General features: G+C 58.0%; 2 protein-coding genes across 5 annotated transcripts in view; one reads left to right on the top strand and one right to left on the bottom strand.

The window, feature by feature from the left end:
- The first annotated feature begins 304 nt into the window (after positions 1-304).
- Positions 305-24,997, top strand: TRMU (tRNA mitochondrial 2-thiouridylase). Of its 2 annotated transcripts, XM_027592276.2 has the most exons (12): positions 305-427; positions 1,929-2,052; positions 2,972-3,137; positions 6,950-7,056; positions 10,352-10,474; positions 13,876-14,048; positions 15,465-15,518; positions 15,605-15,671; positions 16,974-17,074; positions 18,354-18,498; positions 18,868-18,950; positions 19,458-24,997. In XM_027592276.2, exons 3-12 carry the CDS (start codon positions 2,995-2,997, stop codon positions 19,620-19,622), a joined length of 1,161 nt encoding a protein of 386 aa, XP_027448077.1. In that variant the 5' UTR covers positions 305-427; positions 1,929-2,052; positions 2,972-2,994; the 3' UTR covers positions 19,623-24,997. The 2 variants fall into 2 exon arrangements, with proteins under 2 accessions (XP_027448077.1, XP_027448075.1); XM_027592274.2 differs by lacking the exon at positions 1,929-2,052.
- CELSR1 (cadherin EGF LAG seven-pass G-type receptor 1) overlaps positions 22,918-27,845 on the bottom strand; it is a 140,081-nt gene continuing 135,153 nt past the window's right edge. The window contains exons 33-35 of one of the 3 annotated variants that reach the window (XM_035729133.1): positions 26,790-27,023; positions 25,885-26,146; positions 22,918-25,093 (exon numbers count right to left, since the gene is read on the bottom strand). In XM_035729133.1, the coding sequence (XP_035585026.1) occupies positions 25,075-25,093; positions 25,885-26,146; positions 26,790-27,023 (515 nt within the window). In that variant the 3' untranslated portion in view covers positions 22,918-25,074. The remainder of the gene's footprint in view (positions 25,094-25,884; positions 26,147-26,789; positions 27,024-27,845) is intronic. The other 2 variants (XM_035729134.1, XM_035729132.1) reach the window with 2 other exon arrangements.

The raw sequence follows: 27,845 nt of genomic DNA, 5'->3' as shown, positions 1-27,845 counted from the left end.
TAGATGTGATCGTTTCGCTCCCCTGCTTAAAGGTCCCCTCTCCTAGAATCCAGCTCCTCGCCGCACACCCTCCGGGACGACCTCCGCAGCCTCGCCGGCGGTAAGCAGGTCCGCAGGCGCGCACCTAAGCAGGCGCTGACCCCGCCCCCGAGCCGCGCACGCAGCCGCAGCCGCGAGCCCGAGCGGAGGGGCGCGCGCAGGGGGCGTGGGCGGGGCCTCGGGAGCGGAAGCCCGCCCGATCGCACGTTTCCGGCCCGGCCGCGTCTGCGTCGCCGCGGCGGAGGCGGGACTTCCGGCGCGGCGCGGAAGCGGTGGCAGAGGCCGCGGGAGGTTGGCGGTGAGCTGATGCAGGCGGCGCGGCACGTCGTGGTCGCCCTGTCCGGCGGGGTGGACAGCGCCGTGGCCGCGCTACTGCTGAGGCGGAGAGGTGAGCGACCCCTTCTCGGGGACCACGGCCGCGCCCGGTTCCCCACGCAGTGGAGGGGGGCATCCCCGACTTTGGGGACCCCGAGGCCCTCTGACCGGGGGTGACGGCGGCGGCGGGGTCTGCGCTGACCCCGGGGACGGTCCTGGTCCTGCCGGGGCCCGTGCGGCCGAAATGCCCACGGAACGTGCGTGCGCTCGGTTCACGGATGACGCCCCTGGGCGGGAGCGCCAGCGTCCGTTCCCGGGGTCTGGAGAGTGCCTGGGGTCGGGAGCCCAGCTGAGCTCCGTTCTCCATGTGTGTGGTCGCTTCTCCTTGTGAGGCCGCCTCCACGGGGTGACATGTGTGCACCCTCCGCTGTGAACACCGGGAATGCAGGGGTGCTGAGAGGTTCCTGAGTTAGTTCAGCTCTGCTCTGTGAAGTGGAGGGAACCCCTACCTCGCTGGGTTACTGGAAGGATTAGCTGACACGAGCCTACACAAGCTTTCATTCAGCCCTCTGTCCCAGCCCCGAGCACATACTAGGCCCTCCGAAAACAGTAGTGGTTATTAGCTTTAAATAGAAATGTAGGCACACGGGGTGCCTGAGTGGCTCAGTCGGTGGAGCCTCCGGCTCTTGATTCCTGCTGGGGTCATGGTCTCAGGGTCTTAGGATAGAGCCCGGCAAGGGCCCCGCACTCATCGGGGAGTCAGCTTGAGATTCTCTCTCTCCCTCTCCCTTCCTCCCCACCCACTCATGCGCGTGTGTGCGCCCTCACTCTCTCAAATCTTTTTTAAAAAGGTAGGCACACTAAGCATCTATAACTTGAGAACGGGGAATCAAAGCATCACAGAGGGTGATGGTGTTTAAAGTGAGACTTGAAGGAAGAGTAGGATTTCACTAAGCAGAGAATTGGCGTGAACTGTGGAGGAAAGTGCTCCTGGCAGAGTCAGCAGCCCGAGCAAAAGGTCAGAGGCATGCAAATGTTGGCTGGGTTTGGACGGAAGGAGGTGGCTGGAGAAAGGAGAAAAAGTGATTATGGAAGATGTTATTTTAGGGACTTTAGGCTGTGTTGGGTAGACTGTGCAGAGCCCTTGAAGGTTCCTGATGATGTGTGTGACATGTTTTGAGAGATGTGGCAGACTAGCCGTGGGCAGACCAGGTATACTACCTTTACTCTACGGGAAGGTCAGCTGTCCCTTCTCCCCAGGATCCAGATGACCACTCCGTATTCCAGCCTTCCCTGGGGTTTCCTCCTCAGCGGGGGAAGCTGATGGACTTAGCGAAGGAGAAGCGTGGTCCTCTCCTTGGCATCACGGGCTTCCCCAGGCTTGTTGGAGGTGCAGGTCCTATCCTGTGCCCCCTGGAAAGTTCAGGTCCCATCCTGGAGTGCCTGAGCCTGTGCCCCTAAGTGGGTCCATCTCCATGAGAAGAAGGCTGAGGTTATAGAAGAGGAGATTTCTAAAGCTGTGTGTGGGGTTGTCTCTTCTACAAGGACCTTTTTTTAGCTCCTGTTCTGTGCAGGGCACTGGGACAGAGGGTTGAATGAGGTGTAGTCCCTGCTCTCTGAAGAACTCCACGCTATCGTGAATTGCTGAAGGGGGCAGACTGGAACACCAAGCCCAGCAGAGCCCAGTGAGGCGTGCCTGTAAGAGAAATGGAGTGGGGGAGGGCCTGATGAACTACTGGGGGTGGGCGGCGTGGTCTGGCAGAGCTTTGACTTTGCATCTCTGTTCTTTGGAGTACTCTATTAAACCTCTTAAAAAAAACAAAAACAAAAAACAAAACAAAACAAAAAAGCCTCTTAGTCAAATGTCTTTGCTTTTGTTACACTGAGCCTACCCATTAAGAAGCATTTCTCAAACACTTTTCCCACAGGGTAGGCACCTGAGTGGTTCCCTAAGATGAGGCAGAGCTAATGTTGGTCTTTCCAGTATTTGGTTGGGTACTTTGTTATAATAGAAGAGGACCAAAAAAAAAAAGGTCATAAAATATATAGTTATAGTTAGTACAGCCTCTATAATAAAATAGCCCAGATTTTAATTGTCTTTTTGTCTGATGACTTAGAGTCTAAGTTCTAGATAATAATTGGAAACAGTCTTTGAAATTAGTTTACTTTTTTGATAACTGACTGGTGGTTTTTATTTGCTTTGAAAAATGTTAAATTTTTGCTCTTCTGTCATTCAGCACTCATTTGCTGAGCCTCTCCTGCGTGCTAGGCATTGTGTGGACACAGGGTGGGGATACAGAGATGAAAATACACCATCTTGCTCACCTGGGGGACACAGGCCAACAGTTGCAGCCCCGCAGTGCGCTGTGATGATGGAGGCGTTTACAAGTGCTGTGGGAGTGTAGGGGAGGGAGCGTCTGGGGCAGCCAGCGAGTCAGGTGGCTTGCACTCGGATGTGAGTCATTCGGAAGGCCATGTAGCAAAGCAGGCATTGCCAGGTGAACCCAGCGGATGGTGGTGTGGGAATGGGGCGTGTCAGGGAGCTGCTGGGAACTCAGCAACTGCTTTCACCCCGGGTTGATTATGGACTCCAACTCGTGCCCCCTCATTCCCCCAGGCTACCAAGTGACAGGGGTGTTCATGAAGAACTGGGACACACTGGATGAACATGGAGTTTGCACTGCTGACAGAGACTGTGAAGATGCTTATAGAGTTTGCCAGATCCTAGACATCCCTTTCCACCAAGTGTCCTATGTGAAGGAGTATTGGAATGACGTGTTCAGGTGGGTCCAGTTCGGAGACGCAGAAAGCTTCCTGATGTGCTGTACCACCTTTCCAAGGGAAGGACTGCCATAGCCGCCCGGGCCAGTGACACGTGGCCAGTGCTGTTTGGCAGTGGTGCCGGAGACCGTGTATGGGAGATCCCAGAGCACCTGGCCTCATATTTCCTTATGGTGCCACCTGCTAGAAGTCTCCTTAATGCCTTCATGAACCTTGAGTTGTTCCTGCTGCTAACTTTGGGTGAGGGAACTAAGGCTGAGGTCTTCCCTGAGAGGTGCCATGCAGTGATGCCTGTGCGGGTCAGTGATGAGGGGCTTCTGGGAAAAAGAATTAGGTGAGGCACCCCTCCTTGGTGCCTCGTGAAAACACGAAACACAAAGACTTTAAAATGTAACACACCAACGGTGATCTTTTAAGTGCTTGCTCTGTACGGGGCACAGTGCTGCGTTTGGGGACATAAAGGCGTATAAGCTGCGGCTCCATTCTGCAGGGGTTTGCAGCCTGTGGGGAGGAGGACGTTACCTTCAAAAGAGGTCACAGTGGTGAGCGGCATGTAAGACGTACTAGTGATTTCATTAAAATGCTGCAGGTTCAGAGGAGGGAGAAATGTGTCATATGGAGCAGTCAGGAGGGCTTCGTGGAAGAGGTGAAGTTGGATCTGCTCTTGAAAATAATAGTGAAGTAGAGATTTTCTAAACGGGATAGCAAGAGCAGTGGTGAAGAGGAGGAGAAATGCCCATCACTTTGGGGGGAGCATTGACAGCTTCGGCTGGACTCTTGTCACTGCGGAGGAAGGCTGCTTGCGCTGGGGTCTGGGGAGCCCAACTAGGCTCTGCCCGGTGGGTGTCCATCGAAGGTGTCCCGGGCAGCAGCGATGTGCACAGGTGTGGGGCAGGCTCTAGCCTCAGGAAATCCATGGGTCCAGTCTTGATCCTGCTACTTTCTGCATGACCTTGGGCAATGCACTTGGCTTTCTAAGCCTTTTTTCTCATCTCTTTAACGAGGATATTGCCTCATGGGGTTATCGTAAGAATGAGATGAGACATAAAGCTGTCAGCACTGTGCCTGGCATATTGGTAAGCAATAAATGTAGCTCTTGTGATTTGTATTATTGAAAAGAGTGATCTGGTAGCCAAGCGTAGGGTAAATTATGGGAGAAGATCGGAGGTGGAGAAGCTAGGGAAGAGCCGCTGCTAGAGGGTGGGGATGACGGGAGTGTGGAGTGGGGCTGAGGGCTGGCTGTGGAGGGCCCCAGAGGACAGGCCCATTGGCAGCAGGTGTCAGACTGAAGAGTCAGCTGGGGTGCTTGTTGAACACCCACCTGCACGGGGCCTGGGATGGCAGCCCTGGAACCCGCACTGTGTGACAAGCACTTCATTCTGGTGGGGGATCCGCCGGGTCTTTGGAAGCGGTGCCGTGGGGCTTGGTGCCTGACGGGTGTAGGAGTGGGAGAAAGGAGTCAGGGGTAGCTTCACCGTCAAATCTGGGTGGGTGGGGAAAGCTGCTTTGGGAATTCCTTTGAGTACTTCAGGGTTTAAGGTGATAGCAAGAAATCCAGGCGAATTTAAACTTCACCCTTTATTGCTAGGTTTGGAAAGTGTGTGAGCGAATGTGATCTTTTGGAGGTTAACTCACATTTAATTGAGGCCAGGCAGGCTCTGGCCAGTCTGCCCTCTGCCCTAGTTTCATCCTGGTTGCCTGTGGGGATGGTTGTGACTGTGCTTTTTGTTCGAACTAACGCTCACCACTCTGTTTTGTTTTGTTTTTAACATTTATTTGAGAGAGAGCATGAGCCGTGGGGGAGGGCAAAGGGAGAGGGAGAAGCAGACTCCCCGCTGAGCAGGGAGCCCGATGCGGGGCTTGATCCCGGGACCCTGAGATTATGACCTGAGCTAAAAGCAGACACTTTACTGACTGAGCCACCCAGGCGCCCCTGAACGCTCACCGCTCTGATAGCACTTTCTAGCTCCGAGATTTCTTCTGAATTCTTTTGTTCAAGGCCCATTTGGCCTTCAGGGGTCAGAGTGCAGATGTTCTTTCTGCTTGCCGTCTCCCTCCTGGGCTGCAGATGGGATTTGTCCCCTCACCAAACAGGCCGTGCTCCGTGATTTTCGCTGATGCCACTGACCTGTCTTCATTAAGCCGTCCGGGAAATGGTTGACGTGATTTTCATAAGCCAGTGGAAACGTTCAACCTCTTTAACATTCATTCAGCACTTGTTACGTAGAAAACGTTCTGGGGGCTGCAGACACAGAGAAAGAGTAAAGCAAGGGTTTAATGAAACTCTTGACAATTTTCTAACAAAAAGTTTAAATGTGGAGTAACACAATTGTTCTCCCTTCCTGGGAGGACCGAGAGGTGGTAGGGACAGTTTGGCATTGCCTGCTGGAGTTAGAGATACATGTGTGACCTATGACCCTATGCCGATTCTTGGTCTGTCTTCATAATGTGACCCTCTTGGTCAGCATTGTTCTTTGTCACCATTGTAGTGCTTTAGGTTCAATGAAAAATGATCACAGATACTCCAAATACATTCTGTCACTTTTTTTTTTAAAGATTTTATTTTGAAGTAATCTCTACATCCACTCAAAGCTCAAACCCATTACCCCAAGATCAAGAGTCGCCTGCTCCTCCAACTTTAATACTTTAAACTCCCCTTTAATACTCACTTTAAACTCCTGGAACAGTCATCATAATCCTCCTAAAGTGAATACTCTGAGACCATGAACTTCTTGCCTAACCATCCTTCTCCTGTGTCCAGTCAGCCAGCCCGTTAGAGCAGAGTTGGGTCAGCTAGGCTGCCTGATGCCCTGAAAACATCCAGACGTTGCTGGTCCTTAGAAGTATGGGAGTCACATTAGAAAAGTATCAGTACCAGTACTGGTACATTTATTCGCCCAGTGACCTGGGTCCCCAGGCTGAGACTGTGGAATAGCTAATAGAGCCCCAAAATGGTGGCTCAGGATCATAGGGCTCCTGCTCTGACTCCGGCATGTTCTTCACCCAAGCCTTCCTCTGTTGGTGGAGTTAAGGGAAGCTGGAGTTGAATGAGTCCGTCCCATCCCTTCCCCTCACACCCTGTGAGCCTCTGGGGAGACGGAACGGCTGTGGACCCGGAATGGCAGGTGATACCTGGCTTTCTGTTCGGCTTTGTCCGTTATCATAGATTCAGATGGAAAGGGCGGCTGGCTTTACACGAATGCTTGAAAACACTGACATGGCTGTCTAATGAAGCTCCCCCGTTTTATAGAAAATTGTAGCTCTGGTAAGATGGGGAGAAGCTAACTTCAAGTAATTTAACCGATTTATTTTTAAAGATTTTATTTATTTGAGGGGCGCCTGGGTGGCTCAGTCATTAAGCATCTGCCTTTGGCTCAGGTCATGATCCCAAGGTCCTGGGATCAAGCCCCGCATTGAGCTCCCTGCTCCGCAGAAGCCTGCTTCTCCCTCTCCCACTCCCCCTGCTTGTGTTCGCTCTCTCGCTGTGTCTCTCTCTGTCAAATAAATAAATCTTAAAAAAAAAAAAAGGTTTTATTTATTTGAGAGAAAGAATGTGAGCTCAAGCTGGGTGGGGGGAGGGGCGAAGGGAGGGGGAGAGGAGAGAGAGAGAGAGAGAGAGAGAGAATCTCAAGCAGACTCCGTGCCAAGCGCAGAGTCAGACACGGGGCTCAGTCCCACAACCCCAAGATCACGACCTGAGCCAAAATCCAGAGCTAGACACTCAACTGGTTGAGCCACCCAGGTGCCCCTACGGATTTATTTTTTTGAGGACTGTCTCACACTTAGGAATGAAAATCTTTTTCTTCTATTCCAGTGATTTCTTAAGTGAATATGAAAAAGGAAGGACTCCCAATCCTGACATAGTCTGCAACAAGCACATCAAGTTCAGTTGTTTTTTCCATTATGCTGTGGATAATCTCGGTAAGTCATTTTGTCATTTCCATTTAATCTTTTTAAAATCATAAGGTTTTCAGAGATAGCCAGGAGCCAAATGCTGGTAAACAGTTTCATCTTCAGAAGGAAAAGAAGCAGTGAAAACGATCATATTCTGTATTTTCCTGAGTAAGAAAGAATTTTCTGGCAATATGCAAATGACAGGGTCCCAGGGAGGAGGGAGTGTTTCCTCATCATGGCCCTCCCAGGTGTAGGGACCGTGCTGTAGGTTCAGGAGCACCAAGTTCAGAACATCCTGAGGAAACAAAGGGGTCACGGGCAGAGAGCCCAAAGTGGGGCCACCAGGGCTTGCCTGCAGGTCCAGCTTTGCCCAGAGCAGCTCCATTTCCTGGCAGAGTTATATTTAGCGCAAGTTTCACGAGCCCTATTTAGAGCTCAGGAAAGTCGGCATTCCGTTTCTTACGAGTCATCCTTTTTGCTTTTTATCTTGCTTCCCAAGGTGACTTTCTGCTCTGCCCCGAGAACAGGTCTGAGTCTGTACTTGATTCTGGATTCTGGGCCTCTCTTTCCCAGGATTTGAAGCCATGGTTTAGTGGTCTGTTCTTTTTCTTTTTTCTTTTTTTTTTTTTAAGATTTTATTTATTTGAGAGTGAGAAAGCATGAGTGGAGGTGAGGGGCAGAGCGAGAGGGAGAAGCAGGCTTCCTGCAGAGCAAGGAGCCGGATGTGGGGCTCGATCCCAGGACCCTGAGATCAGGACCTGAGCTGAAGGCAGACGCTTCACTGGCTGAGCCACCCCCCCCCCCCCCCGCCCCTGGTGCCCCTAGTGGTCTGTTCTCAAAGCCCGTCGAGGCCCTGCTCCCTACTGACAGCTACCTGCAGATTTTTGTCTGTCCTGCTGGTTCTCTCTCCTCTCTGTCTGCCTGCTGGGGCATCCCTGTCCTTGGTGGGGCTCCCTGACGCTGCCTCGCTCGCTGCTCTGTCCGGTCAGCTCTGCCGCAGTGACAGAGGCAGGCCCCCACTAGGCCTGCAGACCCCGTGCACAAGGGCCCTGCCGATGGGGAGGGGACACGCTGGGCCACAGACCACATTGACACCTGCCAGACGAAGGCTCCAGAAGTCTGGGTGCATTTGAATGACTGACCCCAGAACTGAGCATTGGTAGAGGTCATACTCCGAGGGAGGTCATACTCCGAGGGAGGTCATACTCCGAGCTTGGGGAGCAGATCTGGGGGGTCCGGCTGCCTGCGGTCTGGCATGACCTGGTGGTCGGGGGTGTCAGGAAAGAAAGGCACCTGCCCTGCTCTGGGGGGGCCACGTCTGGGGGGCTTACACTTAGCTCCCATTTATTCAGGAAGGGAGTGACAGGCTCATGACTTGGGCAGTGACTTTGGTTTTCGGTGTTAGGAGACAGGACCTCGGATGAGCCGTGCGATTACGGGGGGTCCTCATGCCCGGTGAGTGGCCTCCTTTGCGTGCCTGCCACGCAGGACAGAGCCTGGCTGTGCAGGAGAAGGACTGCACTTGGATGGGGCGCAGCCAGCTCTGCGGGAGGGGTGACACCTCCCTCTGGAGAGAGGGACTCCCGGTTGCCTTAGCTTCTCAGGGAGCCAGCCCTAGGCGGCCGTCTGTTGGGTTCGCTTCAGAAGGAGGTTGCACAGGGAGTATTTCCACGTCTGAATTCCCGCGTGAGCAGTGCAGCATGGAGTGAAAGTACATGAAACCTAGACCCTGAGATCCTGGGGCTTCTCCCAGAGGGACTCAGTGCTTGGCAGGGTAAGTGGTCGTTCTTTAAGGAAATAGATTTAAGGAAGGTTTGTTTTTTTTTTCCTCTCTCTGAAAAGCAATCAAGATATAATAATGTGTTCCCAAATGTGCCTTTTCTGGTAGTTCATACACAAGGTAATTTTTTTTTTTTTAACCTTCCCAGTAAGAATTTGCCTCAGGGTGGGGAATGCATATGGCCAACGGGAGAGCCCACTCCTGTGCAGAGGTGGTTTCTGCTTGTTTCAGCTGGGGCTGATGGCTTCCATGTCAGACCAGTATTACTAGAACTTCCCTTTTTGTGTTTGTTTTTTTAATAGGTAAAACCTTTATTTCATTTTTTTTTTTTTTTAAGTAAGCCTCTACGTCCAGCGTGGGGCTTGAACTCATGACCCCAAGATTAGGACAGTGGTAGGGTAGAGCACCCGGCTCAGCACGCGCTCCTCCAGCGGAGCCAGCCAGGCGCCCTCAACAGTTAATTTTCATTGCATCTTTTGTCGTACACTGAGCTAGTCTAGTGGGTGAGGCACAGACTCCGTTTGTTGCCCCTTCCAGGAACAAGTCTCTTGCAATACTGAATATCTGAAATGTTCACACAGGGAAAGGTTATGAGCTTATATGTGCCTTTGTAGGTTCTTTTGCTTTTTTGCATAAAGGGGAGAGAAGAAATGGAATATGCTGGATGGTCCTTCACTGCGGTGGAAATAATGTGTGTTTATTAGAGAAAGTTCAAAATGACAGCAGAGGGAAAATAGGGAGATACCGCCTATCATTTCACTTCCCAGAATCAAAGAAATGGGCTTTTTCATATTTTTCTTTATTTTTTTTTAAAGATTTTATTTATTTATTTGAGAGAGAGAATGAGAGAGAGAGAGCACACGAGAGGGGGGAGGGTCTGAGGGAGAAGCAGACTCCCCGCCGAGCAGGGAGCCCGATGCGGGACTCGATCCCGGGACTCCAGGATCATGACCTGAGCCGAAGGCAGTCGCTTAACCAACTGAGCCACCCAGGCGCCCCTTCATATTTTTCTTAATCTTTTTCTGTACATTAAAAAAAGTGGGATCATAGTGTTACATATTTTTTTCCCTACTTAACAACATCGTGAAAAATTCCTCATAAGTGGTGCTGTTCTTAGGGCAGTGGCATTTTTAACTTTATGTTCTCCAGGTGGTGAACATTTTGGTGTTCTCAATTTTCCTTGGTATAGGAAACACTGAAGTGAGCTTTTTACACTTAAATCTTTGTGTGCCTGTTTCCTTAAGCTAGAGTGAATGAGTGGGTGGATACTAACTTTTGAAAGGATCATAAAGCTGCAGTGAAACCTTGTAGCGAGGTTGTATCCATGTATATGGCGAATCCAAGGCCACCTGTTGATCAGAATGTTGGGGGCGGCTTCCCCGCCCTGGACCTCTGTATTTGAGAGGGAGCTGGACAATCGGTGCGGGGCATCCAGTACAAGGCTTGGTGTCTGCCCGCTTCTGAGAGCTCCCGAGGCCCGAGGTGGCCACGGCCACACGTGCAGGTCTGAAGCTTGATCTTGTGTTTTTAAAAACCTGACAGGAGCAGACGCCGTCGCCACAGGTCACTACGCCAGAACCTCCCTGGAGGATGAGGAAGTCTTTCAGCAGAAGCACATGAGGAGGCCAGAAGGGCTTTTCAGAAATCGATTTGAAGTTAGAAACGGTAAGTTAGAGCACCCGGCTCAGACCTTCAGGATTGGTGCAGAGGAGACTGCTTTGGAGCGCGGCAGTGGGTCCTTGGCCGAGCGCTCCCTCCGCGTCTCTGTGTCTTCCGCACTAGCTTGCTGGCTGTGAAAACGACAGTTACCAGGAGGGCCACCTCCCCGTAGAGCCTGGTTGGAACCTGCATCTATGATTTCTAACCCAGCTCCTTACACTCTGCTACTCACTCGAAGGTTCCTATATTTGAGGACACAGTTGTTGATCGTTGGAGCGCTCACAGGCCTTGTCGCTTACCATCAAGTTCTTGAGGGCTCGACACTGAGGTGTATGTACCTCAGTGTCACCCAGTTGCCGGGGCCTGACACTCAGGCCTACTGGAAAACATGTTTACAGGGATTATGGATACAAATCAGTTTCTCGGTGTTAGAGGGAGTCAAGTTTCACCTTTCTAGAAAAATGCCCAGCCGTCAGCAGGGATGCTGCTGGCTTGTCCGGTGTACGTTTGTGTGTAGGAGAGAGGAATTCACATCATTGTGAAGGGAGCTCAGAGCCACGTCTGAGCAAGGAGTTTCCATTGTTGTGGGATCGCCGGAGGGTTGGCCTGCTGACCGCCTGCCTCATGGCACCTGCCCCTCTCCCCTGAGCACGGCTGTGACAGGCACGTGTTCTGCTTGGCCCATCTGAGCGTGGAGCTGGATCTACTCGCCCCACTTCACAGGTGAGGGGACTGAGGCATGGAGTCATTTGATTGGGCTCCATGTGGCCATAGAGCTGGCTCTCAGCCCAGTTTGGCCCAGCTCCATAGTTGTGCCCTTTCTGCCGGGCCAGGCCCCAGTCGAGTTCTGTCCTCCGCGTCACTAAGCCTGGTTGTGCAGTCCGCTGTGTTGCGGGAGCCCCGAGGGTGCTGCAGGCGCTCGGCTGCCCAGGTCTCGTCCCCAGCCCTGTTTTCACAGCAGAGGGTGCTCAGATAACCTTCCCGCCTTGAGCACAGACAGGGACAGTGTTTGCTTGGTGGGAAGGTCTCCCTCTGCTGCCTGTGGGGCGCTGGGCCCTTAGCCGCCGGGCTTGCTGCCAGGGCCTCAGGGACAGATGCAGGGAGAGAGGACAGGTTTCCTCGGCCTCCCTCCCGGGTGCTCCCGGGGGCCACCTCTCCGTGTCAGGAAGGATGCAGAGTCCTGCCACTTGAGAACTCCGCAGCAGGATGCACCAAGTAAATACGGATTTAAGGGTCCTGAGTGGCTAAAGGATTTATTTCCATATTGAATAGACATGCTTATCTTCTAGAAAATGGTTTGCTTTCCAGAGCTGTCTGGACCTTTATGCTAGGCCATAGGTGCTCTGAAACTTCTCTCATCGCATTGACGGATGTTTTGTTGAGTCATTTTAACGTGTAGTTGTGGTAGTAATACAACAGTGTCTTTGTTTTCAGCATGTTTTCTAGGCACACGAGAGCTTTTTATTTAATTCTTACTTAGTTGCGCTAGAGACCTGGACTAGGGCCTCCCGGCCTGGGCCTGGATCCCTGGGCAGAGGGCAGGCGGGGCAGTGCACACGGGGCAGCACAGAGCCCGCCTGGGTTGGTTGGCCCTCCTGGGCCCGGGCCTGGCGGCCTAGTCAGGCTCAGCCTGACTAGGGTGTGTGAAGGGGGCGTGGCACCGACCTGACCGCGGACAGAGCTGTGAGGGTGTGTGAATGAAGCCCCCGGAGCGAGGTCCTTTCCATGGTTTAAGATTGCCAGCCTCCTGGGGCACCTGGGTGGCTCAGTCGTTACGCGTCTACCTTCGGCTCAGGTCATGATCCCAGGACGCTGCGATCGAGCCCCACATCGGGCTCCCTGCTCCGCGGGAAGCCTGCTTCTCCCTCTCCCACTCCCCCTGCTTGTGTTCCTGCTCTTCCTAACTCTTTGTCAAATAAATAAAATCTTTAAAAAAAAAAAAAAAAAAAGATTGCCAGCCTCTTTAAAAAAAAAAAAGATTTTGAATCTGTTTATTTATTTATTTATTTATTTATTTATTTATATTTATGTGTTTTTTAAAGATTTTATTTGAGAGAGAGAGAGACAAATAGCAACAGAGATGGAGAGTGAGCATGAATGGGAGCAGAGGAGAAGCAGAGCCCGACATGGGGCCCGGTCCCAGGACCCTGAGATCACGACCTGAGCCAAAGGCAGACGCTTCACCGACTGAGCCACCCAGACGCCCCAGATTTGGAGTCTGTTTTAAACTGTGTCTTGAGGCCTCCATCCGCGCTGCTTGACTGGGCTTCCTTTTGAAACAAAAAGTAGCGTTGGGCAGACACGTCTGCCTGCCTGATGACTGGCTGTTGTCCGTTTCTCGGCTGGTCGCGTTGCTCTGCACATAGGGAGGGACCAACTAGGACTTAGGCCGCACCTGTTCTGTGGAGCCTCTTCAACGATCTCAACCTTAGTTTCCTCGTCTGTAAAATGGGGGTGATGAAACCTCCCGTTGCTAGAGTGAGAATCACATTTGAGGTCACGGGTGGTGAACATTCCCTCCCCAGAGCCCATGTTCCGCACGCGACGGTGCGAGCTGACAGGCACACGTGTGTCGTGTGGACCCCACCACACACACAGCACGCTCTGAGGGTGCCGTGCGGTGGCCTCTCCTAGCACTGCATCCGAGAGATGTTGGAAGGAGCCACGGTACTGAAAGCCCCCATGGCTTTTCCCGTGGCTCATTGAACTTGACACTGGGGAGCCCGGTGCTTGCAATCGTGGCCGACCTGGCGCGTGCAGGCCAGGCAGGTCTGATGTTGCCCAGCGGTGGAGCCGGGCCTTCTCTGATGCAGTGTCACAGGGCCAAGGTCAGTCACACCTGTGCACCGTGGCCTTTGAGCCAGAAGTGGTTCTTTACAGTGGAGGTGGGCATCCGGGAGATCGCGGGGGAGAGTCAGACAGACGTCTGCATGACTCTGAACAAAACCCGTTTTTCTGAGAAAGGAAACCAGTTGAGAGGCACTGTAGCTGGAGTCGGACATGGGAAGGTGGGGGGTGTGGGGAGCAGCTGCCCCTGGTCCCAGGGTTCTTTGGGGGTCCTCTTGTCCAGCTTTCTCACGCTCGGCTGCATGTATCTTAGGCTGGTTTTCACGTACCCTCTTCAGAGCAGGTGTGTGCGGTGTTTCGTCTGTAAAATACTGTGACCCACGGTGGGAATTAGAATTAGCTTCCTGATCACATAAAACGGTTCTTACCAGTAAATAAACTGGGGGTGAGAACTTTCCTCCCCTGAAGCAGGGGGATTGTTTGTTTTTCCTAGTGGTCTGCTTCTGAGTATTGATTTCGGCTTCTGACAAACCAGGGGTAATGTAATAGAAGGACGTGATTCAGAGCCAAGTACCGTTATGTTTACGCCCGCAACATCTTTTGTTCTTTACTCTTGGCAGCGGTAAAACTTCTTCAAGCAGCTGACAGCTTTAAAGACCAGACCTTCTTTCTCAGCCAGGTTTCCCAAGATGCCCTGAGGAGAACCCTCTTCCCTCTGGGGGGGCTAACGAAAGATTTTGTCAAGAAAATAGCTGCTGAGAATAGACTCCATCACGTGCTTCAGAAGAAGGAGGTAGGACGGAGGGGGTGTGCTTGCGGCACTGTGGCTGTGGTCTGCGGGGAAGCGGGGCCCTGTCTGGGCACTTCCTCCCCAGGAGCCAGCGTCAGGACAGAGCCCGGCTGACGCACGCGGTAGGACGTGCCGTTGGCAGCTGAGAACCGCTCCGACGCGATTTCTCCCCCCGTCCCCTCCTCGGCCCTGCTCTGGGGTGAGCAGCTTTCAGAGGAACCTGGCGAGCTCGTTGGGGTGCTCTTGGCCCAGCCTGCTGGGGGAGGGCGGCGCAGGAAGGACCGGGCCCCGAGACGCCCCAGCCCGTGCTCTGTCGCTGCTTGCATGCAGATCTGCTGTTTTCACACGTTCGTCCAGCCCCTCCTTGTCGAGGGCCTTCCCGTACTGGGTGCTGTGCTGCTGGCCCCTGAGGATAGGGCGAGGAGCGCACGGGTTCCTCATTCCTGCCTTCCTGGAGGTCTCAGGAGGGAGAGACAGACACAAAACGTACCGTGGGAAAAAGATGGGTTCCGAGGAGTTAACATTTAATCCACCGTAAGGCCTCAGGATGAATAGGATTTAGTGTCACAAAGACGGTTTTGGGGAATTGTCCCGGCAGCGGGAAGACGTGTGCGAAGGCCCCGAGGTAGGGAGAGCCTGGGCATTGGGATGACGGGGAAGCCCGCGTGCTGGGGGTCTGGTGCTACAGGACAGTCCAGGCGTGCTCCGTCTGGTCGGGCCACATTAGGGACTGGGTCACCTTCAGCTGAGGCTGCTGCTTCATTTTTGTCTTCCTGGGAACGAGCATGACCTTGCTTTTTTTATCAGCAAGTCATTGTCCCCAAGGAAGACATCCTTTCTCGCATCCATCCACCCATCATGTCTGTCTCTCTGTCTACCTGTTCGGTTTCTGGGTGTGGCTCTGCGCTGGGAGCTGAGAGACGCAAGCAGGGCAGGTGAGCGCTCCATATGGCAGGAACAACAGTGGTGGAGTGTGCGTTCCGGCCCGTCTTCTGGGCTAGAGTAGATCATCTTGAGGGAGCCCTCTCCCTCCGACTCTCGTGCGGATGCTTCGGGTCTGGCCCAGCTCCTCTCCTTCCCAGCCCGCGGCTCATTGACGGTGGTCTGAAGGGCCCGCACAGCTCTGGCTCTCTCTCCTGCCGGGGTAGACGTGGGGTGGCCTTGCTTACTCACCAGATCCCAGGTTGGGGGCTTGAAGCAGACCCCTTGAGATGCTCTGAAACCCCTCGAGGTCCGTTGGTGGGGCACGGCTGGTGTCTGTGGTCCCTTGGCCAAGGAAAGCCAGGCCTGCGACCCAGGAGCGTGGGGAGGCCCGGGGAGGCCGGGACGCGCAGCCTGTCCTCCCGGCACTGGCTTGTTCTCGTGCAGAAACCTCCTGCCTGTTCACTCTCCTCACTGTCGGCTTTCCTTTTGTTTCAGAGCATGGGCATCTGTTTCGTTGGTAAAAGAAATTTTGAAAATTTCATCCTTCAGGTGAGTGTGTTCTTTGAGGCAAAAGAATGGAGCCACATTTTTGCTCTGGACCTGCATCCATTAGTAAGGAAATGCTTGTTTTTCAGTATTTACAGCCTCGACCTGGTAAATTTATTTCTATAGAAGACAATAAAGTTCTGGGAACACACAAAGGTGAGACACAACCTCAGGCTGCTTTTCGTCCTAAACTTCCTGAGTCGTGGCGTGAGTTTCAGACAAGAAACCTGTAATTCCTTCCGTGTCCGCGAGTGAGTCTGAGAAGCCTGTGGGTGGGGGTCGCGGGTAGCGCGAGCGAGCGTGGTGGCCAGTGTTGTACGTGGTCTCCGTGAAGCCTGGAAGCTCATAAAGAGGGATGCCCTCCGATTCAGAAAGACCTTGATCTCTGAGTGCTGTGTTCCTGCAAATAAAATTACTCTCTCGCTGTAGAAAAAGAAAACATGAGGACACAGAAAGGTTCACCTGATGAAAGAAGCATGACTGATTGATTTCAGAATGGGAGCTTCCAGATCTAGGACGAGGAAGAGACAGGACCAGAGGGTGTCCCCATAAGGCAGGGGTGTGGCACTTGGGGTGCTGCTTGATTGTTCGCAGATATTGGGGGGGGGCGTACCGCATGAACTTGCCCTGGGCTGGTGTGGAGAGGCTGCGACAAATCAGGCCCAAGCATTCGCAGCTCAGCGGGAGGGCAGGTGGTGGGTTGGTGAGTGGTGGGCCCCTGCCCTCGGGGCATCGGAGAAGCCCTCGGGGGCTGGTGGCCAGGTAGGTCTTGACCCAGAACGTGCCTTGCCTGCTGGGGGGACAAGGGCTGGTACGCAGGCATGGACAGTCTCACAGATGGTTCTTTGGAACCCCCAGCCCAGTTTGGGCAGACGGCTTCTCTTTCCTGTTGGGGGAGCTGGACTGGCTGTCCTGGGCTCCTGGGGAGCCAAGCAGAGAAGCTCCAGGTGTTCTGAGACGGGAGGAGGGGGCAGCCTTGCTGGGGACAGGCCCGCGGGGTGCTCCCAGCCTGTCTCCAGCAGGATGAGATTCCCCTCAGCTTGTCTCCTCTGTGCTATAGGGCTGTTCCTCTGGGCTGGGGGCGGGGGTGCGCAGAGAAGTGATGCCACAGCCCCCGTGCGGTTCGTCCGTCAGAGGGGCTCCTGGAGGCTCAACAGGAGGGGGCTTAGGGCTTTGAACAATGCCCCGTCCACGGTCTGCAGGAGTGGTCCCTGCGGCCGATGGTTTAGGTGGCCCGGCAGCTGGCATGGCTCCTGGCAGGGTGCGAGGTGCAGCCTGACCTGTCCCGGACAAGGTCAGGGCCGAGGCTCGCGGGGGGAGCACACAGCCCCTCTTGTTACCCCTCGGTGGCCTCCCAACTGCTGCCCCCTGCTCCCCATGCTCTGCTCCCCGTTAAGAGGGGGATGATGTTTGAGATGGAGCTGGTGCCGGCTCCCTGAGAAACCATTATTTCCGTAGGTTGGTTCCTGTATACTTTGGGCCAGAGAGCCAAGATAGGCGGCTTACGGGAGCCCTGGTATGTGGCGGAGAAGGACGGCACCAAGGGCGACGTGTTTGTGGTGAGTCGGGCTGGCCTTTTAGACAGGTGACGGAGGTCTGTTTTTGGCAGAGCCAGCAGTGTCTGTGAGACCAGGCAGGGCTGGTGGAGCCCTACAGAACAGCAGTGATTGATGGACCAGCCTTGCCTTCCCTCTGCGTCCTCCTGGGATTGGCCCCCAAGGTACCAGAAGGATTTTGTTGAAGGTACTTATCAGGGTCTTACCGTACGTTGGTCACTCTGGTGATCATGATGTTAACGGCTGTGAATAGATCCTATTTTTCTGATTTTACGCCAAGAGGCCGAAGGTCCCTCAGTGCTTAGGACAGGGCTGGCTCATGGCTCCAGCAGGCCATTGCTGAACAGACGGAAGCAGCCGAGCCGGGACCAGAGCCGTTTGCGGGCCAGTGACCTGAACCCCTGTGACCCTGAATCCCATCCTTGGGCTCTTGGAGCAGGGCTTCGCTAAGGGAGTGAGTTGGCCCTGTCCCCCCACCCTCACCCCCACCCCCGGGACACTCGGCAGTGTCCCCACTTACCCGATGGGTGGAGGCCGGGGGGCTGCTGCCATCCTACAGGAGAGCTCCCACCCCCGAACAGAACGACCCAGCCTCCCATCTTAGTCGTACCAAGGTTGAGAGACCCTGCCCTAGGAGAGCTGGGTGCTCGCTCACAAAGCTGGAGGATCCTCTCTTAGACACAGAGTGGCCAGCACACCTCACCTACTGATTCGGGGACATCTCCTTCCAAGAAGAGCCGTGGGCATCACAGCCTGGACAGGGATTGTGGTCATGCATGAATTAAAGTGATTAAAGTGTAAAATTTCAGTGGTGTCTCTTGCCTTGAGAAAAACCAGGAGGGTCATCACCTGACATTTGTCCCCATGTGTGGGTATCCCTGCCTGGGCCTTGGGGACGGGGGCCTGAGGCAGATGGCCGCAGCACAGCCCCGGGGAGCCAACACTGTCCCTTCTTTCCCCGGCCACTGGTGTTTGATGGGCTTCCTGCGGTGACCTTTTTGAGACAGGCCAGCAGCGTGGTGGGCCCTGCCTGGGCAGGTGCGGCAGACCGAGTGCTGGGGACCGTGACAAGACCCTTTCCCTCCTGTGCCTCAGTTTCCTCCTGTGTGCAGAACGGGGAGCAGAGGCCGTGGGACGGTCCCGTGCGTTTCTGGGGCCGACACCGTACCTAGCAGCCACCTGCTGTTGGGGTTGCTACTGATGAAGCGCCGCCGGGCAGCTTGGGGTGGGGGCCCCTCCGCTGAGGGCTTCCCCGTCCTGACGTGCACATCCCACTCCGCAGGCCCCCCGGACAGACCACCCGGCTCTGTACAGGGACCTGCTGCGGACCAGCCGCGTGCACTGGATCGCGGAGGAGCCGCCCGCCGCCCTGGTCCGGGACAAAATGATGGAGTGCCACTTCCGGTTCCGCCACCAGATGGCGCTAGGTGACTGAGCGGGAGGGCCCCTTCAGGGGAGCCTGGTAGGAGGCCAGAGGAGCCAGGGTAGGAGCAGTCATTAGACTTGGGGCAGGAGCGTCCCCCACTGTTCAGGTTGCAAAACATATTCGTAACCCCCTCTCCGCCTGCCTTCTCTGGGAGCCGGCACTGGGAGGCGCTGAGGCCCGCGTGGCCTTCCTCGTCCGCCGTGCAGGGCGCATCCGGGCGGTGCAGGCCTGGCAGCAGTGGGGTGGAGCCCCTCTGCCTGTGGCCCCCTGCTGCCTGGTGCTCCTCCCATCCCCCCGGGGGGCGAGGCCTGGGGCTGGCCGCACGTGGAAAGGCCAGTGCCCCCGCCAAGGACCCCTCTCTTCCACCCAGTGCCCTGTGTGCTGACCCTCAATCAAGACGGCACCGTGTGGGTGACGGCTGTGAAGGCTGTGCGGGCCCTGGCCCCGGGACAGGTGAGTGCCCCGTGCTGCAGAGGGGGGTGGGGGAGCCCGGCTGGAAGGTCGGACCAGGCCTCACACCACGTCTGTCTGTGGCCTGGAGCCCGGGCCTCGTGCACGAGATGGGCTTCAGCATGTGCTCAGCTGCCCCTCGCCAGGGCCTGTGTGGCCGAGAGACCGCTCTAGTCAGTGGGCTTTGTGCTCTGGAAGGACGGACTGCACTTCCTCCCCACCAGAGCACCCAGTTTACGGGGTGGGGGGGCGCTGAGGTGCGCTGTGGGTGTGCGGCTCACACAGCCAGCGAGGGTGGAAGCTGTGCCCCCCCCCCCCTCGCACCCGGCATGCCCCTCCCAGCCGCACCAGTGATAACCTGCTCCTGCTTGATGCTGGGAGGGCCCAGCTGCCCTGTCTGGGCCTGCCCCCCACCCCCCCCAGCCCAACAGCTACGGACCCACACTCCTGGCTGCTGGTGGGCACCCGGCGCCGGGGCCACTGTGGTGACACGGCCTCTTTCCTTTTTAGTTTGCCGTTTTCTACAAAGCGGGTGAGTGTCTGGGCAGCGGGAAAATCCTGCGCTTGGGGCCATCCGCCTACATACTCCAGAAGGGCAAGAGCAAGTCCAGAGTGGCCACCGAGGGCCCCGGCGATGGCCCCAGCGATGGCCCACGGCTGGGCCCCACGCTCTGAAGGAGGCCGAGCTGCTGCCGAGCGCCCAGGAGCAGACACGGAGGAGCAGAGCCTGGGGTGGAGCAGCAGGGGGGAGCTTGGCTGAGTCTGCTGCCCCAGTTCCAGCCTGCCTGGCCAGGGTTCCAGCGAGCCTCCCGAGCCTGGGAGAGCCCCAGAAAGGCCTGCCCTGTCTTCTCCACCGTGTGTGCTCTGTCCAGAAGGACTTGCTGCCTAGTGGGTGGGTTTGTAGAGCTGCTCTCTCGTGCCCCAGGGAAGGCTTCCCACCCGCAAGCACACAGGCACACTCCGGAGGAGGCTGCAGGGCCGGCATCCAATAAAACGAGTGTCTGGGACACAGAGTCTGCCGGACTCTCCTGGGGAGGGAGCCGGCCTCCGGTGCACAGCTTGGGCAGAGGGACGCCAGCCCCACTCCCCCGTTCCCGCCATGCCCTCCCTCGCTCACCTGTGTCGGAGAGCGAGTCCCGGCCCGCAGGGGTGCAGTGTGGGTGTGTGAGGGGGTGCGGCCGCGCAGAGGCCATTCTTCCCCCTGCAGAGTGCCCGGTGCCCTGGCTGCGGTCACAGGGAAACCAGAAGGACTGAGGGGCCTTGTCCCAGTCCGGTGGGGCTCGGCGGGTGTGTCCGTTCCCTGCGGGGCAGCTTACACACCACGGCGTTTGTGTCTCACGGCCGGGGAGACCAGAAGTCCGGGCTCAGGGCGCCGGCGCGGTCAGCCGAGGTTCCCCCTGTGGTTCGCCGATGGCCATCTTCTCGCCATGTCCTCAACGGCCAGAGGGGCGAGGGGTCTTTCTGGGGCCTCACACCGTGTCATCCCCCAGGGCTGCACCCTCACGACCCAAGTGCCTTCCAGAGAGCTCCTGTGTTCACACCATCACATCAGGGATTTAGGGTTTCCCCGTAGGAGTGTTGGGGGGATGCTCAGCCCCCAGCATGGTGTGTGTGCATGTGTGTATTTTGTGGCGAGAGGGCAGCAGGCCAGGCTGGGAGCTGCTTGGCAGAGGAGGATGCAGAAGGTCAGGGCCAGCTGTGCTGCGTGGGCGGCACCCTGTGGCCCCGCAGCCGCGGAGTCCCTGAGTGACGCCTCGGAGCCCCATAAGGGCTCCGCCAAGCCTCGCCGTGGGCAGTACGCAGAGGCACGGGCTCGGTCTCCTCAGTGCGTGTGGGGCCGGGGCTGGGGGTGGCGTCTGGGTCAGACAGGAAATTGGCCTTCCTGGGAAGGCTGTGTCTGCATGCCCCACAGCCTCCAACTCGCCTGCCCTGAAGGTGGGGGCTGGGTGCTGGGGACAGAGCTTGGGCTGCATTCTTTCACTAGCCTCACACCCAGCACATTGCTAGTGCTTCAGGCCAGGCTTCTGTGGGGGCCAGAAGTGTGGTGCCCTGTCTCCTGTGGGTAGAAGGTTCTAGACCAGAAGTAGCCTAGGCCTCCAGGCACAGTGCTGCTGGAGGAGCACCTGGGAAGGTTGTCCGTGGCCCCCAGCCTTCAAGGCCTCTGATGGTGACAGTGCTAGCCCTGGGTCTGGGTGCCAGGCATCCAGGGCCCCCCCTCCCCACCCCCAGAGGCAGGTCACGGGCCCCAGACCACAAGGGAGGAGCCCAAAGTGGGATGACGGGCACCACGGCCCCAGAGCACTACAGTGGGAGGAGGACTTCCTTCTGAACAGGAGGGAGGCAGGTGGTTTGGGCAGAAAATCCCTCCGGCCTCAGGTACAGGTGGGAGGGAACGAGGGCCCACGCGGGCTGTGGGGTGGGTATGGTGGCAGAGGCACGGACAAGCGTTGGCCTGGGCAGCGGGCTTGGGAGGAGGAGTGGACAACTAAGACCTTTGTCCAGATGGGGTCCTGCTGCCCTGGATCTCCCCGCGCATCAGCACGCGGTGCTCCGAAGAGCAGAGCGGGCCCCTCCGCCCCCCGCCCCATGCAGCCAGGAAGGGAGGCCCGGACCGCTCACCCCACTTGGCACCTGCCTCGGCTCTCGTGTGGTGCTTGCAGCCTGCCAGCGAGACTGGCCTTACTGGCACCCCATCCCTGCCAGCCTGGGGCAAAGGGCGTGAGGTGGGCTGGGCCCCACCGCTGGTTTAGTGGGACCCTGTGTGGGGGGTGACAGGCTGCACCGTTGGGGGCTTTAAGACTAGGCCGCTGTGTGGGGCTGAGAACTAGGTGCCAGCCCCCCTTTCCAGAGGCAGGATGAACGTGGTCCCTCTCAGTGACGATCAGGATCCCCGTCCCTGCTCCTTACACTAGCCCTGGCCTAGGTCTGCCTTCTCCCCACCCAGCAGGAGGCTTCCGGGGCTGGAAGGAGCAGGGAGGGGGCCCGAGCATCCAGGGTCGGGCCTTCTGGCCTGCCACGTGGCAGCTGATCCAGATAAAGAGACCCTGCGAGGTGGGGGGGCTCGGGCCTGCCCTGCCCAGGCTGGGAGGCCAGCCACTGTTCTGCATCACTCTGCACGTTGTGCCAGGCGGTGGAGGCTGGCGAGGCTGGCCGTGGAGGCAGGGAGGGGCTGGAACCCCGCCCATGTTCTGCCGGCTCACGGGGCAGCATGGAGCCTCCCGGGCCTCAGGGCTCCCGATTCACCGCCCTGGTGGCTGGGCCTCTCGTCCTGCTGGGAAGGCCCCCCAGCGCCCACCCTGCTCCGTGCAAGGCTGACCCTGGGGAATGGCAGCGGGAACGGGGGGGAAGGGCAGCCCGGTGGAAGTGTCCAGCACAGGGCGGCGGAGGGGAGGCCGCCGGTCCTGCCAGCCCAGTGCCAGGCCCCCAGCTGGCCCGGCGGCCGCTCGGGTCACCCAGGCTCCACCTGTGGCGGGGCCCATGGCAGCCTTCCAGCCGGCGGCGCCACCCTCCCCCTGGTGGGCCCTCCGCGTGCCCCTGGGGCCACCAGCCAACTGCGCGAGGCCACTTGGTGCATTGCATCAGCTGTCCGCCAGAGGGCCAAGTTCGTGAGCTGGGACTCTGGCCCCTCCCACTGCCCTGTGCTGGCGCCTCGGGCTTCAGGAGACCCTGGGGCAGGCCGGAGGGGCTGGAGCTGAGGAGTGAGACGTGTCCCCGTCCCCGTTGCCAGGCCCCGCCACTGCCCCACGTGCCCAGATCCCGAGGGAAGGGCCCAGGGCTGGTGCCGGACACACGGTGAGAGCTGAAGATCCCGAACCCCGAATGGTCTGCTTATCCCGACTGCGTCGGGAGGGTTCGCACAAAGTTCCGGGACAGTTCCTCTCCCCGGGGCCTGTGCTCTGCCTCCCGCTCACGGCCGTCACGGCTGGCTCAGGGAGGGGGCGGGGCAACAGCACAGAGAAGCACAAACTCGAAGCTCTTAATTTATTGCAGACTCTTTTCTTGTGTTGTAATTCCAGTGTTCCGAACATTAATAAATAGACATTTGTTAAAAAAAAAATCTCCAGTGTCTCATTTCTCATAAAGTCTTAAGTCACAAAAATAGGTTTACAATGTATTTTCCTGTCTTAATAAAACGGACAGTTGTTTTTTGGTAACAATTCTGATCAGATTGAAAACCGCACCCCAAGGGGCAGGACCCAGCTGCAGAAGTGAGGACGCGAAGGTGGGGGGCTTCTGACTCGACGGTATTCAAACTTTTTTACTTAGAAGAGGTCTCGTCAGGGGTAAACATCTGAAGACCCTCTTCCATCCTCAGACGGCCACTCACCCACTAAGGCACATTTATAATTCATTCCTGCATGCGGACCCCGGGGTCTCATTTCACTCCCGTGTGAGGTGTGTGGCCTCAGAGCCGCCTTGCAGCTGCTGTTCCCGGGGTGGTCCTAACAGTGCTCACATTTCCATCCGAATATGGCGCAGAAATCTTCACATTTGACTTGATTTTCTTCCTATTTTATGGTTTCTCGTACTTGGAAGCAGCTGTGCTAGTCACGTACTTGGGTGCCTGATTTGAAGAACAAAGGCAACACTGGAACGAGACGTGTCTGAGTCATTCTGGGCCCCATGCCACAGCCCCTGGGGCCACACCGCACCAACTGCCCACCGCGGGCCAGGCACGGCCGCTCCTCAGTACGAGCTTCCAAAAAACAGCTTGGTAACCACTGAGAAGCGTGGCCGTGGCTTTGTCCCTCTGCACAATTGGCCATTTGAAGCAAAATGAAGTCATTGGTCGGCCTCGGGGGGTGGGGCCCCAGCCTGCCTGGGGATCCTCAGAGTCTAAAAGAGCTGGAAAATTTGGCAGGAAGGACTGTGACATCCTGGAAGACCTCACACCTCCGTCTGGATCGGAAAGTTGTGAACACTGTACAATCCCACCGGGAACAGGAGCAGAGGGAACAAAAGACGTCCCCACCTGCGGTACCACACCAACTGGGCCAGGGGCCAGGGAAGCCCCACAGGCCGAGCGTGGGCCCGGGGTGGGGGCGGGGCGGCCAGGGAAGGGCCAGTGCTAAGTCACGGTCAGTGCCTCCACCATGGCCGTGGGGCACCCGCATTCTCCACCAGCCTCAGCGGGGCGGGAGCGAGGGGGGCTCCTCAAGTCCTGCCCCGTCCCAGGCTGCCCTGTCTCCGATCCACCACGGTCGGGGCGGCTGGGAGCGGGGGGCACACATCTCAGAAACATGCGCTGGGAATTCAGGCGGCTGCGCATGGTGCCCACACGCTCCCTGCTTCCTGGCCGGGCCCCGCGGCAGGAACCTCTGTTCGAGGACCAACTCGCCTCCACGCACTTCCCACTCTGATCTGCCGGGACACCAGCTGCATCAACGCACGCCAGGTTCAAGTACAACTGTGCAATCTTCCTTGTATAAAAAAAATAGAGATCATCCCACGGGTCTCCCAGTATCAATAGTACAAATGCAAAATATACACAGGCTTTCACCTTCTCAGAGTCCCATACAAATATATATAGAAGTATCTACACCTTTTCAACAAAAGAAAGTGATCTGCTTTAAGACAAGGGATGTTTAGGCAAAGGGCCGTCAAGGCCCCTGGCCAGGGGCCTGTACTCCATGGGGGCACCCGCATGGCCGAGGGACCTCCGTCTTCCACCTACGCTTGGCACCCCCGAGCCCCAACAAGCCAGGCCTGGCAGTTTGGGGCCCTGCCAGCTCTTGTGCTGGGCCCACTCCTGGCCTGCCAGTGTGCGGCTCTGCCTCCGTCCGCAGTCGGCATCCAGCTGAGCCGGCCCGGGAGCCCACCCATCCTTGAGCCCGTGACCTTTGGCACTTGTCACAGGTCGGCTGGGCCCCGAGCCCCCGGGGGCAGCCCGGGGCTTTGTGTCTGGACTGTCAGTCACACCAGTCATGGGGCTGCCACCGCAGGGATCCCCACCACCAGGGCCCCTTCACTGACAGCGCAGCGGCCCCTTGGGCTCCAAGGTCCAAGGGTGCATCGATGCAGCACAGAGGCCTGGCTGGAGGCGGTGGGCTTGTCTCGGTTTCCTGGTTCAGATTGAAGTTTCGTTACTGCCTCTGTGCGTGGGAAGAAGCCGTCAGGCAGGCGGAGATCAGCAAGAACGGCCCCTGCTATGCGTGAAGCCAGCAGCTGGGCCGGGTTGGAGGTCACGCAGGAGCAGACACCCCCCCCAACTCAGGGGACGGGAGGTGGGGGGCAGAATCCCCCAGTCAGGGGGCTCGGAGGAGGACAAGCTCACATGTGGACAGAGCTACACTAGGCAGGAGAGGGGGGAAGGTCGAGTCTGCACCCTGACACCCAGGGCCCCCTGGAGGGCCACGCCCATCTGAGCGTCCACACAGCCAGCCCTGCCTCGGAGCAACCGAATTCACTCAGGTTTAAGAGAGCCATTCTAGAAGACCTGGCGCCCATTCTTTGCTCCTCCCTAGTAGTCTGTAGCAGGGAGGAGCCCCGGGAGAGGCCAACGGGCCCACAGCCCCCGGCTCTGTTCATCTGCAGGGGGTGCCCCAGAGCATCGATTTCCTCAACCACAACACGCGGTGGTGATGATCTGGACCAAGAGCCTTACAAAGTGCTTAGTCCTGCATGGTCTTAAGTCCTAGAATTTCAGGACTGGGCAGGACTTTAGGGCTTTGGCCAGGGTAGCCCCTGCAAGGGCGTGAATGTTGGCAGCCCTCCCCCACCCGGTCAGAAGCCCACTTCATCTTTGGCGGGCTCCTCCTGACCCTGCTGAAGCCCCTCCCCTCCAGAGTACCCCAGCACAGCCCCTGGGCCCCTCTGTGCTCAGGCCCCTGACCACCGGCCCTCTCTGGACTGGACACCTGTCCCCTGGGCAGGAGGCGGAGGGGGAGCTGGCTGGGGCCGCTCCCGCTGCCCTGCAGCCGAGGCCGAGGCTACTCACTCGGAGTCAGAGCCGGCCGCCTGGGCGCTCCCGGCCCGCACGTTCATGGCCACCCCGTTGAGGTGCTCGGGCCCCGGCTCCCGGCGTGGGCTCTTGATGGTGATGGTGCCGTCGGGGGCGCGGGCCCCGTCGCTCGAGCCCAGGGAGGACGAGCGTGACGACGCGGGGCTCTGCTCGCACTCGGCCAGCTTCTCCCGGAGCCGGGACTTCAGAGTCTTCTCCGTCAGCGGCGGCGGGTAGGTCACTTTGTTTTTCAAGATGCCTGGAGGTGGAGAGATGGATAAAGTCACGGTCAGGCTGACGCTGCCGGATGCAGGAACTCGAGGAACAGTCCCTGTGGACCCACCGGAGCACCCCTCAGCCCCTGTTCTTCCCTCCTTGGGTCTCAGCGTCACGCGGCAGGGCCAAATGGTCGCCTCTGTGCAGGGGGGGCCCCCTCCCCATCAAGAGACCCTGACCCACCTGTACTGGCCTCGCCTGCACCCCGTCCTGCCCCCGCCCCGCCTGCACCCCAGCCGCCCTTCGCCCCCACCTGCACCCCGTCCCGCCCCGCCCCCAGCCCCGCCCCCCGCCCCGCCCCCTCCACGCCTGCACCCCGTCCCGCCCCGCCCCCAGCCCCGCACTCCGCCCCGCCCCCTCCACGCCTGCACCCCGTCCCGCCCCGCCCCCAGCCCCGCACTCCGCCCCGCCCCCTCCACGCCTGCACCCCGTCCTGCCCCCACCTGCACCCCACCCCACCCCACCACCCCACCCCTCCTGGACCCCGCCCCCACCTCCTCCGCACGCTGCCCACCCGGGTCCCGCCCCTCCCAAAACGGCCCCGCCTCTGTCCCCCTTCCTCGCTGAGAGGTTTTCTGGTCCCCAGCTTCCCGGGAACAACGCGGCCCTCGCCACTCCCAAAGCACCTTTTCTCTGCTCCGGGGGCTGGTTGGGGAGCACGTCCGCAGACCTCAACGGGCCGCCGCTCTCCTGGTCCGGGGAGCGCTCGCTGCAGTGATTGCCCTGCTCATCCAGGTGCAGCTCCACACTGACCTTGGTCTCCACCTTCAGGCGCGGCTTGTCGCCAGGCTCCTCACTGTCGCTGCCAGCCAGGCTCTCGTTGGGCCAGCCAGCAGGGATGTGGTTGGCAGCAGCATCCACTGAGGCACAAGACCAACCGTCAACAGCAGGGAGACTCCCCACTTTTGGAGCTACACCCCCTAAAAGGTTCCCTAGTGTCCCGCCGTGGGGAGGCTGCCTCCTAGTGGCCCTGACTCATCACTCCCAGAGCTGCAGGCCTGACAGGGTGCCACCCTCCAGGCTCCTGACAGTGGGGGCCCAGGCTACAATCCCCCCACTCTACCTCAACGCCCTCGAGCCTCAACACTGGCTCCCCCAGCAGCAATCGGGGCCAGCTTTGTGGGGTCCTTCAAGTGAGGGTCCCCAGAGAGACCCTCCAAGACCTCCCTGCTTCTGCTCTGCAGATACTCCGGCCGGGGCCTCCCCCCAGCCAGCACCTCCCACCTGCTGTCCCTCCCACCTGCTGTCCCTCCCCCAGCCAGCACCTCCCACCCGCTGTCCCTCCCCCAGCCAGCACCTCCCACCTGCTGTCCCTCCCACCCGCTGTCCCTCCCCCAGCCAGCACCTCCCACCTGCTGTCCCTCCCACCTGCTGTCCCTCCCCCAGCCAGCACCTCCCACCTGCTGTCCCTCCCACCTGCTGTCCCTCCCACCCGCTGTCCCTCCCCCCAGCCAGCACCTCCCACCTGCTGTCCCTCCCACCCGCTGTCCCTCCCCCCAGCCAGCACCTCCCACCTGCTGTCCCTCCCACCTGCTGTCCCTCCCCCAGCCAGCACCTCCCACCTGCTGTCCCTCCCACCTGCTGTCCCTCCCCCAGCCAGCACCTCCCACCTGCTGTCCCTCCCCCCAGCCAGAACCTCCCACCTGCTGTCCCTCCCCCCAGCCAGCACCTCCCACCTGCTC

Source organism: Zalophus californianus, chromosome 9 (genome assembly GCF_009762305.2).
Source record: "Zalophus californianus isolate mZalCal1 chromosome 9, mZalCal1.pri.v2, whole genome shotgun sequence".
Classification (NCBI taxonomy): Eukaryota; Metazoa; Chordata; class Mammalia; order Carnivora; family Otariidae; genus Zalophus; species Zalophus californianus.
This window is presented reverse-complemented; position numbering and strand designations above follow the sequence as displayed.